This window comes from Hemiscyllium ocellatum, chromosome 42 (genome assembly GCF_020745735.1).
Source record: "Hemiscyllium ocellatum isolate sHemOce1 chromosome 42, sHemOce1.pat.X.cur, whole genome shotgun sequence".
NCBI classification, from domain to species: Eukaryota; Metazoa; Chordata; class Chondrichthyes; order Orectolobiformes; family Hemiscylliidae; genus Hemiscyllium; species Hemiscyllium ocellatum.
In genome coordinates this window covers 30,512,181-30,530,504 of record NC_083442.1, presented here as the reverse complement: position 1 = coordinate 30,530,504, position 18,324 = coordinate 30,512,181, and the positions used below count along the sequence as shown (strand labels likewise).

The following is an 18,324-nucleotide window of genomic DNA, read 5'->3' as shown; positions in this document are numbered from 1 at the left end:
CGTTGAGAATGTTTACATTTGCTTACTTAGAATGCATTCTGAGGTAGAATCAAATAAAGGCAATTGCAGACATTACTTGAAAGGAGCACTGCTATTACTGATATCCTTTTTGAATGCAAATTGAGCATTGAACATGGGTCTTAAAATGGAGGTGGCTTTAGTTACATAATTTCTTGTAAACATCAGATTTAGACTCATAGTTGTTCATGTTAGCAATAACTTTCTTCAGATGCAATTTATTGTTATTGCAGGTGATCTATGTTCCCTGATTTGCTATATCAACATACCTTAGGAATGAAACAGCTGTTATATGAAACTGCATTCATTGTGTTATCTTCTGTTCTGTCTCCAAGATGTGAACATACTATTTCACCAAACTGGTCAAAGCTAATGTTTATCCTCTGCATAAATTTCCTTCCACTTTGTTTCATCTAACCTTATCCAAACTGTTGCATTTATGAGCAGAACTGCTGGTAGCTGGAGTGCTACAGTCTGTCATTGTGAGAGGTGAGAGAGTTGTACCTGATTGTGTTGAAAATTACTCTACCTCTTGCCCCAAAATTAATTCTAAGTAGAAAACAAGTAAGCAAATGCTGCAATTTCTTCCATTGAGTTTTAAGCTAGTTGTAAGATCTAAGAAAACACACAATCAGAATATTTCTTTGCAAATTTGTACTTCTGTTGTTCATTAAGTAATGTGGTCTCTATACAGATACAATCCCAAAGTTATCTAACAACTAATCAGTTTTTTCATTGCACTATGGACTCTCCGAGCAAAGAAATTTGCAGACTAATTATAATTGTTGCTGTTTTCCCAGGCCTTAGGATTAGTTTAAGATTTGAATGTTATGCTGGTGTAATATCATGAGTGCAACTGCAAATGTGCAAATGGAACATACACTGTTTCTGCGCACTCCTCATGCTTCTCCATCTCCCCATTAAATAAATTGGTACTGTTTGCTGCAAATACACTCCAGGGCAGTTAGGGATGGGCATTCAATAAAGACCAAGCTAGTGATGCCCACATCCCATGAATGAATTTTTAAAAAAACACTGTTAACATGTTCCACATTTTAATAATTCCCATGAGTGAATAAATTATTGATGACTACCTTGTGATTGTGGCTCATAACTTTGAAACCTCTCCTCACAAATGAAATATCCCTCCCAACTATACTATTTTAAACCTTTAAAATATTATCAACCTCAATCAATTTACCTCTGCCTTTTTGCTTTCAGAGGAAGGAACTCTAGCATGCTTAGTCTTTCTTGGAAGTTATTATCTCTCAGTTTTAGTTTCATCATTGAAATATTTTTTGTACTTTCTCCAAAGTCTTATTTATGTAATATCGAAACTAGAACTGAGTATGATATGCTGCATGTATATATAACCTATGTACTGCATGCTTTTGAATTGTGACTTTCGCTCTCTATTGTAGACCCACATCGCTGGCTTGGGAAGTGAGGAAAATGTCCCCAGGGCGACATGTTATGCCAAGTCCACCAACGGACAGAATTTGCACAACGTCAAGTGCCCGAAGGAGTTTAAACTTTGGAGCTCCTAATACGATGTAAGAATTTCTAGATTTTTCTTTATATAAGTTGATGGAAATGGAATGATAACATCATTCCTATGGTCAAGTTTGTGCATACGTTGTCTTCATGTTTGAAACCAGAATCATAGTTCTTGGGGATTTAAGTACAGGTAGTTTGTTTCATGGGGGCATTCAGTAGGAACTGCTGGTATGGGAAGAATGGAGGAATTATAACATTGCCATTTCATCAGACAGTTCTCAAAATGTTTCACAACAATTTAGTTTTTAATGTAATTATTTTTATGGAGACAAACATGGCACCCAATTTGTGCATAACAAGATCCCACAAACAGCATGAAATGAATGACCAGTGAATGCATTTTTAGTGCTATTGGCTTAGAAGGGAATCCGAGCCGAAAACTGGTAGATGTCCTTCTCCTCTTTGGATAGTGCTATGGAATTTTGACACCGCTTTGAACAGATAGGCAGAGCTTTTCATTCAAGGTCTCATCCAAACGATGACTGTTTAAATTATGTTTTCTTCTTGGTGTGGCTCTTGCACTTCCAATCTTGCGACTTTAAGGCAAGAATCCTACCAACAGGACCAAGGCTAAGTAATTTTGGTGTTCTACATGCTGATTCTAAGTATCTTCTCTGTAAATATTGATAAATGTTACAAGTCAATGTGAATTAGGGACAAACCTCGTGACGTTGATTCTATCAAGTTCTCCAAATATTGGTATGAAATTTTGCCCTGCTAAAATTAAATGTCATGCAATTATTTAAGCAGTGTAAAGCAGTCTTGAAAAAAAAACAAGTCTTTTTCTCTTTGGTCTTTTCAGCTAATCCCAAACAGGATTAAAATAAAGTCTAAAAAGTTAGTTGCTTGATATTTTTGTTTTGTTGTGGCATAGAGCTGCTCTATGAAATAAATTCTGTTTTAGAGTGGAAAAATGTAGTGTTCCGTGCTGTTTCAAAGTAAATTTTTGATTCTTTGAAACTTTTTAACGTTCAATTGATGTATCGGTTTTTTGAATGAATAAAGTTCTCAGTCTGAAGTCAGATTACATCAGAACTTATCAATTCCGAAGACTAGTTAAATTCCAGTTAATTACCCAAACTTCATAATGGTTTGTTATAAAATGCCGTAAATGTGACCTATTTTCCTTTATTCCGAAGTACCATTCTTTGGGTTGGATTAAGTTAAATTCTAGAGGCATGCATGAGGTTAACACAAGCAGGTTGATCCTTTGTTTAATGTCACCTACTTGGAGCTCCTTTCAATTTATTAAACACATTACTGCCTAAGAATGTTTGCATCTAATTGTGGTTGAAGACTGCATGAAGAGATGGTTCAATGCGTGTTATTATGTAATGGAAATACCTCAGGAAATGATTATTGATTATCAGAGTACTGCAAATGTTGACTGGTATTGACATATACATTTACATCAAGCTCAAATAGTAGTTTAACACTGTCACAGAACAGCTGAAGTAAAGAAAACAATATTTAATATGTTATGGTCTATGCATTCTGCTTTACTGGGTTAGTTGTTAATGAGCAACATTAGAGTCCAAAAGTACAGTTATGTTGGACATTGAGTAGGAAACATGTAGATATCACCATTTTAAGTGCACAGATGACCTGGCACGTAGTAAATGCAGTGTTAAGTGTGTTGACATATGAAAACTCGCTTTACTTTATATGTGCTATGATAACTTGTAACTCATTCACTTATTTTTAAAACAGAATTAATTTTAAAAGCTTCACTAGGCAATGCTATAAGTGGTATTACCACTGGACTGTTAATCCAGTGACCCAGGTAATGTTCTGGAGATGTGTGTTGGAATCCTGCCAAGCTAGATTGTGAAATTTAATTCAATAAAAATCTGGAATTAAGAATCTAATGATGACTGTGAATCTATTGCTGATTGTTGGAAAAACCCACCTCTTTCACTGAGCCCTTAAGGGAAGGAAACTGCAATTCTTACCTGGTCTGGCCTATGTGTGACACCAGATCCACAGCAATGTGGTTGACTCTTAACTGTCCTTTGCACAATTAGGGATGGGCCTAGCCAGCAATGCCCTCATTGGGTTTAATTTAGATTCAAGTGTGAAGGATTTCTGGAATGTCTTTGGCTATCAGCACTGTGAACTCTGTATTTTTTTCATGTTTTATATCACGTGAACAGCTCAGGCTGCAACAAGCAAATCCGAATGTGTAGGTATTTTAACTTTGTAAATTTGTCATTACATTGTGGCTCAAATGCTATTCACACCCCTGGAGAAGGGAGAATATGGAAAAGCTAAAGGATTTGGGGCAGTACCTTTTAAAATTTATTAAAGTCACATTTCCAATGTATGACATGAAAAGTATTCATATTTCCTATGAATGTAAAATAATGGCTTTCATGGAAGCATCCAAACCATTTCATAGCCAATTAATACTTTAATAAGTGACCATTATAATACAGGCAAATGCAGCATCTGATCTGTGCACAACAAGATCCCACGAACAACTATAAGATAATTTTTAGTTGTGCGATAAATATTTTGTCAAAATACTGTATAGTGAGAGTTGTGGATTAGTGCAGTCACAGTCAGTGTGCCTGAGAAAGTGCTTGTGTGTTGTATGTAATGGAAGCTTGAGGATGTTGATTTTTCAGAAATCAGGAATCATTGTGTTAAGCTGGAAGCTGTAGTATTCATATTCTTTTTATTTCCATTAGTTCTTTACTTTTTGGACCTTCTCACATGATTCAGTCTAATTCTAGTTAATTTTCTATTTAGGGGCGCTCCTCCAGCTTTGGTAGCAGCTCGTCTTGCTCCAACTGGTGTCAGTTGGGCAGACAAAGTCAAAGCTAATCGGGCAAATATTGTTTCTCCAAAACATAGCCGAAACAACTGTCAAAAATCTTCACAGCGGAGCAGATTGCATCCAAATGGTAAGTCATATTTAATATATTTACAAAATTAAAAGCAGACTATGCTGATAGCACTCAGGTCAGGTGGAGAGAGAAACAGAGGAAATGTTTCAGCTTAACTACTTTTCATCAGACCCAGTCTTAAGGAAATCATGGATCTTATAAAGTGATAAAGGAGTACATTTTGAGGAAAAAGGTAAAGTGAAATAACTTCTGTTTCCAGTTTTGATTTTGCATTTCTCTGTAAGCCTGCATTTGGATTTGTTGACGAAACTATTTGACAGCAGAGGAAAGAAATAATTCACTTGCTGTTCATTTTTCAGTAGCTAATTGTTAACAGCATTTCATGTCTAAATGTATAATGTTATTACTGTTTTGGTCAGTGCTGCTTATCTACAAAAGTTCTCATTGAGCAGCTGGTTCAATTAGGTATTACATGAATGCATAAGAAAACTTGTGAATAAGACATCTTTTGCTTGTATGAACAGCTAGGATGTTATCATTTCTTTTAAGTGCTTCCAAACGTTGACACATTTTATGGAAATCTTGTCCTAACTCGTAAAAGACAGGTTGGTCAATTTCCTAAAGAAAGTTGTACTTTCGCTGCAGAATCATTTTTTTCATTCTGCAGCACTAGAAACAACTACAGAAAAATATAGGATCTGGTGACAGAGATTTAATGAGCTTGATAATTCCCCAGGGTTACTTCATGGACAATATTCAGAGGATTTTGGTTTGGAAATCTTGGTGAAATCTATATCAGTTTTAAACCTCCAGACACACCATTCCACAATTCTTTCTGCTACTTTATATTTGGGCATTGATGATGTTTTTACATTTGTTGCTGTTTTGATTTTTTACATTTGTTGCTGTTTTGAGAAATAAAGCATGTTCTGTGCTATTGTACGAAAATGTCTATGTTGTGACGACATGAGAGTGATGACATCAGAAAGAGAAGTGTTATTTCCAGCTAAGCTTGTTGGATGGTGGCTTTTGTAACCCCTAGAGACTGGAGGCATACTGGTGCAACTTCATGTTATTCTGAGCTCATAATTTCAGCTGTGGTGAGCCACCAAAGGATGGGAAGCTGAGAAATTGGAGTTAGTTGCTCCTTTTGTCTAGATTTGTTTGCAGCTGTGAGTACCACATTAGAAATCTTAGGAACAAGTAGCCCATTGTCCCTGCAACCACCCGTGATGTACTCTACATGGGATGCATGTGAGAAGGACATTTCTTTTGGAAGAGTCTAGAAGCACTCTTCATTCAGAAACAAAAAACAGAAATTGCTGAAAAAACTCAGCATGTTTCGCAACATCTGTGGAGAGGAAAGAGTGAGGACTGTCGATGCTGGAGAGTCAGAGTTGAAAAGTGTGGTGCTGGAAAGAGCATAGCAGGTCAGGCAGCATCAGAGGAGCAGGAGAATTGACGTTTCGGGCATAAGCCCATTATCAGATATTCCTGATGAAGGACTTGTGCCCGAAACGTCGACTCTCCTGCTCCTCAGGTGCTGCCTGACCTGCTGTGCTTTTCCAGCGCCACACTTTTTGACCCAGCATTTGTGGAGAAGAAAGCATGGTTAATGTTTTGTGTCCAGTGACCTTTCTTCAGAACTTCAGCTGCCAGACCTGCTACATTTGCAGATATTTGCTTCATTCCTGATGAAGGGCTTTTGCCTGAAACGTTGATTTTTTTTTCCCTGCTTCCTGGATGCTGCCTGACCTGCTGTGCTTTTCTAGACTCGAATCTAGAGTCTGATTTCCAGCATCTGCAGTCCTCACTTTTGCCTTTGCAAATATGAACCATGTGCTGTAATTGCTCTGAATTCTACCAATGTGTTGATCCTGATGATTCTGCCACTTTTTCATGAGGGCATCATGTCTGGAATCATCAAAGATGCAGTGTGCATCTATCTTTTCCTGCCTTCAACTGAGTCAAATAGGGCAGTCAGATCCAGTTTCTGTGCTTAATTATATCATCAGGAACTTGAATAAAGGAATGTGCATTGACATCACAGTAGAGAGCAGGTTGTAGAGTCTGTGCTGAATATAGCCTAAAGCTAAAGAATGGTTAATAATATTTGTATTTTTGAAAGTATTTATGGAGAATTGAATATTTTAGTTGTTACTTGAACTTGATAAATGTTACAGAACTTTATATTTTAAAATAAATCATTAAATATACATATGATGCAACATAGAGTTCCCCAGAATCAGTTATACATCTGTGGCACAGATATGAAAAGTCGTATTGGTCTCAGAAAATACTTCATGCTGATTAGGATTAAGTAATCTTTGATGAAACTAGCATCAAAACTACTTGGGTAAAGTTCTCAAGCTTTTTTTTAAATCCAATCTGGATATCTTTTGCCAGTTTCAGGAGACACTGAAAATTCTGAAAAAAACTTTAAAGATTATAGTTGGCTCAAAGGCACAGGATAGCTTTGACTAAAATGACATTTTTACAACAGCTTTTCGGTAAGAAATCTGATCTTAGACTTTCAGACAATAGGCACATGCGATGCCAGTAAATGGAGGATAGTCTAACCTAAAATCCCTTTAGAAAGATTCCCCTTCTTTTTGAAAGACTGTAAACCTTCCCATTTAGTGCTATACTGTTAGATGTGTGGAATTTTTATAGGTTTCTCTTTATATGTTTCTCGCAGAACATATCACTTTAAACCTAGCTCATTATTAATATTTCTAAAATGTTCACTAAACTTGGCCTGAATAAAGGTGAGTTTTCATATGAACGTACAGATTACAGCGCCAGCAGAAGCCTTAGGATGGTTGTTGTATTCTTTTGTAAGTCAAGTTTACCTGCACGCAACATGATCTTTTTGTGTTCTTCAAGTTTGAATGCATTCTCCTTCGCATGATGATTAGTCTCAACCTCAATAATAAAATGTTGTATCCCATTTTGAAGCCCACCATTCAGTCATGGAATCAATCATAGAATCATACAGTAAAGAAGAGGCCCTTTGGAACTTGAGTCTGAATGGCCAAAAGTACACTAATACCGGCAATAATTTCAGCACTTGGCCAGAGCCTTGAATGTAATGATGCTCCAAGTGCTCATCCAAGTACTACTTCAACATTTTAAAGAAAATTTAGAAAGTTTCTTCCTTGTTTCTTGCAGTGAAGAATTGTGTTTTTTTTGTTTCATAATTCTGTTTCTCCAGTGAAAACCACTGCACTCTAGCCATGTAATGTCCCAGATTTAGTTCACCTTTACTATCTGTTTCTTTCTCAGTGACCCAGTTTCAACCTCTTCCCCCCCTTGGCCTACATGCTCCAGCCTTCATTCTCAAGTCTTCATCTCTTTTCTCTGAACCCTCCGTTCTCAGACCTCCAGCTTTCCTGATTCCTGAGCTCTCCAACTATTCAACCCATCCTACCTGTGCTTGATATGGTTGTGACTTGCTATGGCTGTGGATGAGTCATGTCATTGAATCTGAGGCATTAAGAGTGGCCGACAATATCACTGAGTCAGGCTGGGGTTGTGGAGTGTCTGTGGGGAAGATCCCTCAATTTCAGGAAACCAGTACCACTCAGAGGTTGGAAACTATAATTCAGAATCTTCTCACTCAAATAAGAGTGCAGAGTGATGAGTCAAATTGCCTGGAACTTGTGCTGGAGATTGGTATTTAATTCTCCAATTTCAATATCCTTTCCTCGTAAAGATTAGAATGAGAGAATAGCAAAGCTGATCAAAGGCACCTGGGGCATTGAAGTGTATGGAGAATCTGGGTAATATTGCTCTAAATTTGGTTAAGCTCAGTGGAGGCTGAGAAAGACTTTTTAAAAATTCATGCTGTAGTTGCAGTTAATACCCACAAAGTGCATGGATAATTTAAAGAGATTTTTTAGGAATTCCAACAAAACTAGAAATATGTAAAATAGTGATTTGCACTGTAATGTATTAAAGAGATGTTATAATTGGCTGCAAAACAATAAGATCATATGTTGCCATATGGTCCGTACTTGGTTGATAAATTCCCTGAAACTTTTCTCTAAAGTTTATGTGGGTTCCTTTTGCTTCGAGTAAACTAATTGTTTTGGAAGTGTGAACCATGAAATATTGAATGGTATGTTTGCATCAGATTTCCAATTGGAGAGGGCTGGAACCTTGCTTCTCCAGTGTGGATCTTGAACCTCAATCTGCAACATTTCTTTTGAATAATTCTCTGTTTTTCTCAACGTTGGAAAAGAAACATGCCCAAACTTCAAACTTAACATAAATTCTTCCAGTTAGGTGCAACTGTTCATGAATTGATAGCTGTTTAAAACTTGCACTAGATTTCCCAACAGCCCCGACAGCATCATGCAAGACTTCTTAACCAGTAAAACTAGCCAACCTGCTTCTTGTATCTGTATTCCATCCTTCTAGCATGCTGCAGATTGAGATGTCTGCTTTAAATAATAACTCTATTCTTACCCTTGTGAATAACTGATCAAATCCAATCTTTGGATTTTCTCTCCAGCTTGACTCACCGGAAATTTGCAAATTTGTTTTGTTGGGGTATATTCAAATGTCTGCTACCTTCTCATTTTTCTCACCTTTAAGTTGACTTGTTTCCAATTTCTGTTGTCACTCTTGGAAACACAAGAACACCTCTGGGTGATCCACACTGCATTACTACCTCTACACTAAAAATATACACTAAAAACCTTAAAATATTAAAGATTTGTCATTGAAAATTCACACGTTTTGATATTGTGCAAATGTGTAATGCTAAGATGGGATTCATCTTCAAATTGGGTGGTCTTTGTGTGTTTACAGTATGTACTGGCGAGACTGGTAGTTCACAAACATCTGCTATGTCTACAGTTCTGCATAGCTTATGCATGACTACTGTACAAGTACATAAGGAAGCTGGGAAAGTTTTAGGCCCACCATAGCAGAGAATCTGATACTTGAGAGCAATGATCAGATTTGTGGGTAATGATGAAAATTGATATTCTTTTGTTTAACATCTGTGGTAGATGAAGCAGCTGTAGAAACAGTAGAATGTCCAATCAGAACTATAACTTCTGCTTGATGTATGTTATTTTGGAATGCTAGCAAGTTAATTCTTTTTTGACACTTCTCTCATTTAGGTGCTGTCTTTTGCCCCTGAGCATTTCTAGTCCTTTGATATCATTACACTTGCAGTATAAACCAAGAAAATTAAGGGCAAAGGTTGTGAAGCTTTACTGTTTCTGCATTGTTTTATTAGAAGTGCATGCATGTATCCCTGAATCTAAATCCTTGCAATTCTCACCATGGGAACGGCCAATCTTGATCCTTTCTCCTATCCCAAAGCAAGGTCATTCAAATTTATTTCTTGTTACACAGTCAGACCTGGGATCTTCTGGTGCTGTGTTGATTTGTGCCTTTATCAATTAGACCAACAGGCAATCAACAATTGATAACTAATAATGCTGAGCAAAACCATTTTCATAAATTACCTCACTTTTTCATTTGCAAACAATTATGCTGAAATTTCAGATTTGTTACAGATTTTCAGGTTAGGAAAGTTCGAATGGCATTAAAATAAATTTACAGTTTGTTTTTTGTGTGCATGTAGTTACTGATGTAACTGTCAGAAATGCCTTCTCAGAAAGCTTTTGATCAATAAAATCATGGACCAGAAGAGAAATGAAATTTAATGTTTTTGCGCCTCTTTGTTTATTTTCCAGTTTTCTTTAGGTCGCTTGTGTCATTGTAGCTGAGAGTATAAGCAAGATTGAGGGACTTGAGGGCCTCTGTGATGTTTTTGGAATGTGAATTATTAACTGAGCTTTATTTAGTTAATTTTGTCCATTGTACAACTGAAACTGAAAACTCCATGCTGTTCTGTAATACTCACTGTTTTACACAGATATCAGTTAATACTATATTTTGCCAATCTGTCTTTGTTCACTTCTCTGTAGAAAAGAAAGATACCGAAGGATGGGAAACAGTACAGCGTGGAAGAGCTACCCGATCACGTTCTGCCACAATGGCTGCAAATGCTTCTACTAAGACTTCAGACATGATGTACCTGAGTCTTAAGGATGACAGTGATAAAGAAAACGGGCTCTCAGTCTCCCAGAATAGCAAAATAGACTTTGAAAGTAGCCCTAGTTCTGAGAGCATGACAGATTCACCAGAAAAGTTAATTAACAGGAATGAAGACACCTCTATAGATGTCCTCAAGGTATGCACTAGCTACATAAACTAAATAAACTGGTAAAATCTTCCTTTTGTAATATTTAATGTTTACAATCACTTTAAAAAATGCTGTGAGACAGCTAATATACAATTTTATTAAATTGTGTTCCATTTGTAGTCATTATGAAGTCATCAAATGAAACAAGTCAAGGTTTAAAAAGTTTCTTTAAGTACAATGCAACCAACAAGAGAATATTTACTTGTGCAAGTGCTTCATTCTTGAAGCATACTTGCTTTCCCTGTCAAGACTCAGTTGCTTTTTTTCAGTTGTACTGTGATCATTAATTGCAATATTCAGGCTGAATTTGTAATGGCGAGTTTCCAAATTTTCATAAAGTTCCAGTAGTAACAACAGTTTTAAGTTATTTTAGGTTTATATTAACTGTTCTCTCTGATGCACTTTGTGCAGCTGATGTCATGTCCTGGTTTGCAATGTGTCATCTGCATATTGCTTGCAATTGTATTCATATCGCTCCTCTGGTAGGAGGTTTTTTCCCCTCTGGTGGGAGTCGAATCTGAATATTAATTAACATTGGTTAGTTAATTAAGCAGATTAAATAAACAGTTATTGTCAAAGGAATAAATAAAAATAGGCCTTGGAGAATGAAGAATGTGTGGGCAGCCAGTATGGTAATTAGTTAATTTGAATAAATAAGCAATTGTGGCAAATGAAGGATCACATACAAATAATTAACTAGATGTGATGTTTTGCGATCTGTTGGAATTGAACTTAAATGAAGGAACAGAGAAATTTGGACTCAGGTTTTGGAGAGTCAGCAACAAAAACAAATAGCAAAAGGGAGCATAGATAAGTTATGACGAACATCTTTGGAAATATAATGGGGTCCCGAAGGTGAGGGAGAAATTTAGAATCAGGCAGGGAAAAGCAAAACTATGAAGTTGAAATGCAGATTTTTATTTGGTAGTGTGATTAAAGAGAGGAGAAGCAAAAATAAGCTTTTGGATGAAGAAGCAAAGTTAAGAGCCTCAGAGGGAAAAATATGAACCCATAGCTTAGTAGACAGTTATGTAGATGAAAAGTGGGCAGAAACAAAATGCTCCAGGAGGAGAGCACTAAGGCAAGGAGACATGACTTTGGTGTAATGGAATGCACAAGGAGATACATCAGTCTAGTTTAAGTAGCATTGGCTGGTCGAAAGCTGACTGCAGAAGCATTTATCTTTCACATATTTGAGGTTGTTCATAGTTCCAACAGTGTTGTAACCCTGTAATTTGAAAAAAAAGACCTATTTAGTGATGTAATTACACTGTTATGCTTTCAGATTTCAAACAGAGCATTGACTTATTTTTAAAGACTCTATTTCGCCACCTGCACTTTGATCGGGAATCTTCATATCCAGGTTGACACCACACACACAAAAATGACCATCCAAACAAAGTTGTTTTCTGAAAAACAACCCTTCAGGGAAGAGATTTTATCACAACTATTTGGTATCTGTTCCATTATGAGAAATGTTCTGAATACCAGGTGCCTGAATATCCAGTGCTCCCAGAGACAGTAAATTTATTCTGAACTTATTCCATTTTCATCCCTCAATTCACTTTGCATCCGTTACATGCAGCAGAATTTACAGAACAGAATTGTTGACCATGATGTGGTTACTGCTGGTTTTTGAAGAATTAGCCTGCACTGATGTGAAATTTAGAATTCTGTCTGGTATTATAAATCCGTAATCTAGAAATATCAATCATTCCAAGAGCCCAGGAGACTACACATTTGTATTAAATTTTCATTTTGTGTTGGATATTATGTATGTTTAAATTCTTGGCTCTGAAAAGTTTCCCCTTCTGTAACTGAATTGCTTCAGAGGATATTTTGTTTCCAGGACTAGTGCCTGTGCTGGCACCCAACCATTAGCTACTGAATGGTTGGATGACATAATGATAGTAATGGTATTCCACCCAGTGCTAAAATTCTGAATGTTTTGAAATTAATGATCTGAATGTACATGATGCTGACATAGTGCTCCATACCTCAACTCTAATAAAGCTTACTTTAATAAGCACAAATTTCACAATAAACAAGTCACAGTAATTTCATACTAATAATGTATGTAAGCTAAAGATAATAGTTGAGAAAACAGAATAGCTTTGTACTTAATATTTTTGAAATTAATTTAACATTATTTCTAATTGTTAGGTTATAGATACTACTGAATTCATAAATATTCTCAAGTGTATAATATTTCTTTTGACTTTGTCTTATAACACATTGTTACCTTTAATCCTCAGGTGTATTGTTATGACTCGTGACTGCAGTCATATACTTAATTCATGAAATTCTGTTTCGCTAAAAGCCTGATAAACATGATACTGCAAAAAAAAGCATTCTCATTTAACTAGTTACTTTCTAGATACCACTAAAGCTGGTGTGTTTAGCCTTTCAGACAATTTGAAACATACCACAGAGCTTCAGTGCTATGTAGCAAGTTCCCATTAATTTCTGAATCCTGACAATTGTTTTTGTATTCTGGTTGTACATTTCTGTAACAATGCTAGTACAGTCTTTAGCAAATGTTCACATTTATAAAATTCAAAACAGATAAGTAAATAGCCATACATAGTATGGTATCATTAGGATTTCGGAGGCTGGATTGCATGAGCTTTTGATGGTGTGTGCTTTCTTTGTTGCAAATTGGACATATCATTTATAGTATTTCCTTTGGAAGAATAGATCCAGCACTCCTTAGACCAACTTGCCCAGTAATTAGCAACCTAAGCTCTAAAACATTCTCTTGAAAACCTAAATCTCTGATCATACTTTTATCTATCCCTCGCCAAGCTCTGAATTGGCTGCGCACCCATTTTGTTTTGATTATGCTTGATGGATTATTTCAGGCTCTTTGTAGTTCAATCTGCAGTATAAGAACAAACCTTTTGATGTGATTGTCCTTCAGCCAGCCTATATCCATCTTCCTCAGCAGTTGGATAAGTCTTTGACCAAACTCTGCACCAGTGGTCAGTTGTATATTTCTACCAGGGGTTACAAATCCATCCTGCCATGTAAATAGATTATTCCACTGTAGGGTTTCTAATTCAACTGGTTTTAAAATATGAAGTGGTTTTATTTTACATGTAAGCACTTTAGTTGCCTTCTCTTTTATAGCCTGCAACAAAATCTCCTGCTTACAAGGTGCTTCTAATCTAATTAGTATCTAGTTGGAAGCAAATACAAATTGTCTTTGTACAGCTTTAACTCTGGAGAGTTGGGCCAAGAGAGCTTTGTATTTTAATCAATAGCAGCATTTTGAATAATTGTAAAGCCATTGAAACATCTTGTTAATAAGCATTATGTTACATTAGCACACAGCAAACATGTCTGCAGATCCAGTGCAGCCTGATAATGTGCCTTTGCAAGACAAGTCTTGGCAGCAGGATACAGACTCTATTGAAAGTGAAAGAGATGTCGCCTGTCTGTCAGAAGATGTAAATGTGGAAGCAATACCTGTCATTTCTGTACAAGAACCAACTTCATCAGACACTCCAAAACTGGAACCTGACGTGGATCTCTCTGGCGATCTTTCAAATGTGAGTACTAAGAGATTAAGTGTAGAATGCTACTTGTATGGAATACCTTGCATTCAAGAAATGCATTGGTTTTCAATATTCTGTATTTTAAGTAGTTTCCTTCAGTGCAAAACTTCAGAAAACATGGCTTCAGAAAACACTTCTTTAATTTTTTTCCCACCACTTCACAAGATTCATATTTATGTAGCCATGTATAAGTTTTAAAAACAGTGTGCATTCAAATAAACAATGTACATGTAATAAAAACAGCCTGGATGAGTATGTAGTACCAGTTTCTCTTCAGATATTGAACCTTTCATCTCCTGATTCAAGAGACTGAGGTACTACCAGTCAGCAGAGAGAAATATGGGAAGAAGAACTGGGTCAGCTGTATACCTTGGTATGTAGCTTATTGCTTGAAGTTGATGTAACCAATGGTAGCAGGTAGATGAGAAAGAGCTTGGGAGGGGGGGGGGGAGAAATGGTGGATGACTGAGTCAAACAGATGAACAGAAACAGTGTACTGAAATCAACAGGAAGCCTTTTCTCATTTTATGGACTACTTTGTTGTAATACCTTTCCAAAGTTCATTATGATGTGTTCATAGAGTCATCGAGATGTACAGCATGGAAACAGATCCTTCGGTCCAACCTGTCCATGCCGACCAGATATCCCAACCCAATCTAGTCCCATCTGCCAGCACCCGGCACATATCCCTCCAAACCCTTCCTATTCATATACTCATCCAAATGCCTCTTAAATGTTTCAATTGTACCAGCCTCTGATTCTCTAGCTTGCAGCACTCTGAATTTAAACTGTGCATCATGCCATTTGTGTATTAGCTTAACACTCAACCCATACAGATTTTGCAGTGATCTTTAAAGGCCTTTGTTTATCTGGTATAATGTAAATGGGAGAGAAGGGCATATATAGATCAGCTTCCCAAACCTAAGATTAAGTATAAAACATTGATGTAAAATTGTATTTGACTAAAATTCCTTCATAAGTATAGAGAAGGAAGAAAATCGGGAATTTGATACAAATAAATGGAAAGAATGGGAGCAGGTTGTAATTTACAACAAAGAACAGGATAAATTTTACCGCTAAAAGCAAACACTTTAGGGAAAGTATTCAGTTAACTAAAGTTGAAGTATAAAATAAAACCATGACACTGGTGAATTGAAGTAAAAGTCAAAATATTCATCTACTAGATCCTCCAAAGCAAAGAGGTTAATGTGTTTTGTGTAATTTCTCATTTGAATTATATAATTGACCAATTATGTCCTTCTATGCTGTAATGAAGGGGGTCTTACAGTGCAGCGATAGTGTCCGTATGCCTGCGCCAGAGTATTATAACATATCCAAACATGTTGATTAAAAACAATTATAAAATATATGCTTGCACATGTTGAAAATGTGTTACACAATGTTCAGTAATTGCTTCATGATTTGAGCTTAAAGATACACTATAGGCCCATTTATAAATTTTGAATTGCTCTTTGTACCCAGTAACCAATCAGTATAATGACTTTTGTTTTTATTTTGTGCCGTTTTCCAGTCAATTAACTCGAGAAACGTTAAATGTACCTTGAATTGTAAAAGTTTCATTCTCACCCTCTGTTTTAAAATGATTACCCAAGGTCAGAATCCACAATGTCTAGAAATCACTTCTAATTTGTGAGGCGGGGATTTTAAAGCTGCATTAAATTATCTAAGGGGTCTCATGTGGTGATGTCCCACTGTTTTACTGCAAATGTCTTTTTTCACGTTTTTTGATCAAATGAGAATGTAACTCACAAGAAGCATGCAATTAGACTTTGATGTTTTTATGTGATCTGATTGGTTCGTGAACTAACAAGATCATGAAAAATTACAGAAGGACTAATTGCTGATGGTTGAAACTAATCCTTAACTCTTGTGAGTTATTTATCAACACACTTTTTTTAATGCAACTTTCTTGAGAATGAAAACCTATGACTAGTCGCCAACACTTAAGTCACTTAACTTTTTCTCAAGGGAAGCAAAGGGTTCAGAGCATAATGCCTTTGTAGGAATATAAGAGAAAGAAAGACTGAAATAAAATCTTATAAAAGCATTGCAGGTTTCAGTAGAAACCCCATTGCCAGAGTGACAAATACATTTTCATTTTGAACTGATTGCACACATGCAGGGAAAGAAGACATAGAAATCATTACTGAGAAATCAAGGAAGAATTCAGGGGAAAATGGAGCCATTTTAAAAAATGGAAACATCTTGGCTGTTAATAGAACATCTTGTTTTCTGTTCACTTGACAAATATGGCTTATAGTCTTGGTGGGATTCATGCAGTTTATTGCTGAACTAACATACCTTGAATTGAGACAAGTTTTGGAGAACGAAGTCAAGTAGAAGCTGCACTTAATATAAAATTATGCTTTGAATATTGTTGTGTCATGTTTGTCCATGATTTATATCTTATAAGATCTGTAATTGTTGGTGCTCCGTGGACCTTTGGGCATATATAGGTGCTTAAGAGGATTAATGAAAGTTAAATATCAAGAATTGTGTCTCTCATCTCTTCAAAGTGGAATTATTAATACTTGTGCTAAAATATGGAGGCCTGTTTTAAAATATAAAGATTAATTTCCAACTGTCACTGAAGGACAAGTCAACAAGATTGGCAGGGTTTCCTGCTGTAATTGATGCTGAAAAATCCAGTTGAGTGGGTTCAGATAAGAAAATTTGTCTTTAAATTTTCTATTAAGACATATGGTGGACTGATAGCTGCCCTAATAATACAACATGATTTCTCTCAAAATCCTATTTGCAGTGCTGTGGGAGTACTGCATTGTTGGAGGTGTAGGTTTTTTGGATGAAATGTCAAACCTAGATTGTCATGCATCCCCTTAACTATAAGGAAGCGTTCCTGTGTCATTATTTTAAAGATGATCGGGGTTATCCCTGGTGTCTTGGTTGATATTTATCCCTATTGGTCACCAACATGCACATTTTAACTAATGCCAATATAGTCAGACATTGCATTAGTGTTCATACAAAAGACTGGCATAAGTTGTTCTTCCTTTTGGCCTTTTCACCTTATAGTTTTCATTGGGAAATTTTCTGTAAACCAGTTGTGATGAGGCCATTCTGATTAACTGCAGAAAAAACTTCTGAATTTCTGTTGGAACATGTTGAGAATATTTACCCTGTGTAATGCATCTAACTTAGTCTATGGTGGGAACATTTCAATATGTCATATTGTTAAAAGAACTAAACTAAAATGGAAGACCATGCATGAAAAGATCCATTGATGTATCAAAACATCATCATTGATGGACGGTTGGCTTATGTCCTGTTGGAAAATTCTGTCAAAATATATACCTGATTATTTTTTATTTTTTAAGAGAACTAAAATGAAATAGGTTTACTGCTCGAGTTTTACCTCCCCTTGTTCTTGCGCTGCCCTCTTTCTTGGCTTCTTCCTAGTCACACTTAAACAGAATTTGACTTGTGCTTTAGGAGACAACAATTAACTGCATCTTACCACCTTTGACCCAGTGCTATGACTGAAGTGACCTTTGGTAGGAGATTAGATGTTTTATGGTAACAATTCGACTGTGTTTAAATGATAAATTTGTGTGAAAGTAATAGGGACACCAGCAAGATTGAAGATTGTAGGAAACGGGTTTGTGTCAATTGGAAACAACTGATCAAACCAAGTTAGACTTTGGAAACCTGTAGATTTAAGAAGAAGGGCAGTCTGTCAGCTTTCTACTCCCTGAAGGTGCGGAGTTTGTTTCTTTTTGCTTTTGAAATGTTTACTATTTTGTGGAGACCTAAAAATTTGCAAGCATGATGTATATGGTATTGGATCTTTTTTGAGTTAATTTTGAATTTTATATGGCAGCCCATGTTTCTTTAACAAGAGAGATGCTACCTCTACTTCCCTACATATTTGGTGGGAAAGGAACATGTCTGTCACCTCTTGGCTATTTGGTCAAAATGCCAGTTGACTAAAGGATCTAGGTCTGTGTAAACAATGTTCGCAATTAGGGCAAACAGCACAAGGTTACTGTTGACAGCCAGAGTTCAGAGTGCAAGACAACACAAATAGAATGATCACTTTAAATCTGTGCTGAACTGGCAGCATCTTAAGGTTATAATA

The 18,324-nt window shown here is 36.3% G+C and overlaps 1 protein-coding gene across 2 annotated transcripts in view; it reads left to right on the top strand.

Moving 5' to 3' along the window:
• The window catches only part of scaper (S-phase cyclin A-associated protein in the ER), a 324,173-nt gene that overhangs the window by 70,077 nt on the left and 235,772 nt on the right, over nucleotides 1–18,324 (top strand). For both annotated transcript variants that reach the window (XM_060853762.1, XM_060853761.1), the window contains exons 6-9: nucleotides 1,440–1,571; nucleotides 4,327–4,481; nucleotides 10,373–10,638; nucleotides 13,977–14,201. In XM_060853762.1, the coding sequence (XP_060709745.1) occupies nucleotides 1,440–1,571; nucleotides 4,327–4,481; nucleotides 10,373–10,638; nucleotides 13,977–14,201 (778 nt within the window). The remainder of the gene's footprint in view (nucleotides 1–1,439; nucleotides 1,572–4,326; nucleotides 4,482–10,372; nucleotides 10,639–13,976; nucleotides 14,202–18,324) is intronic.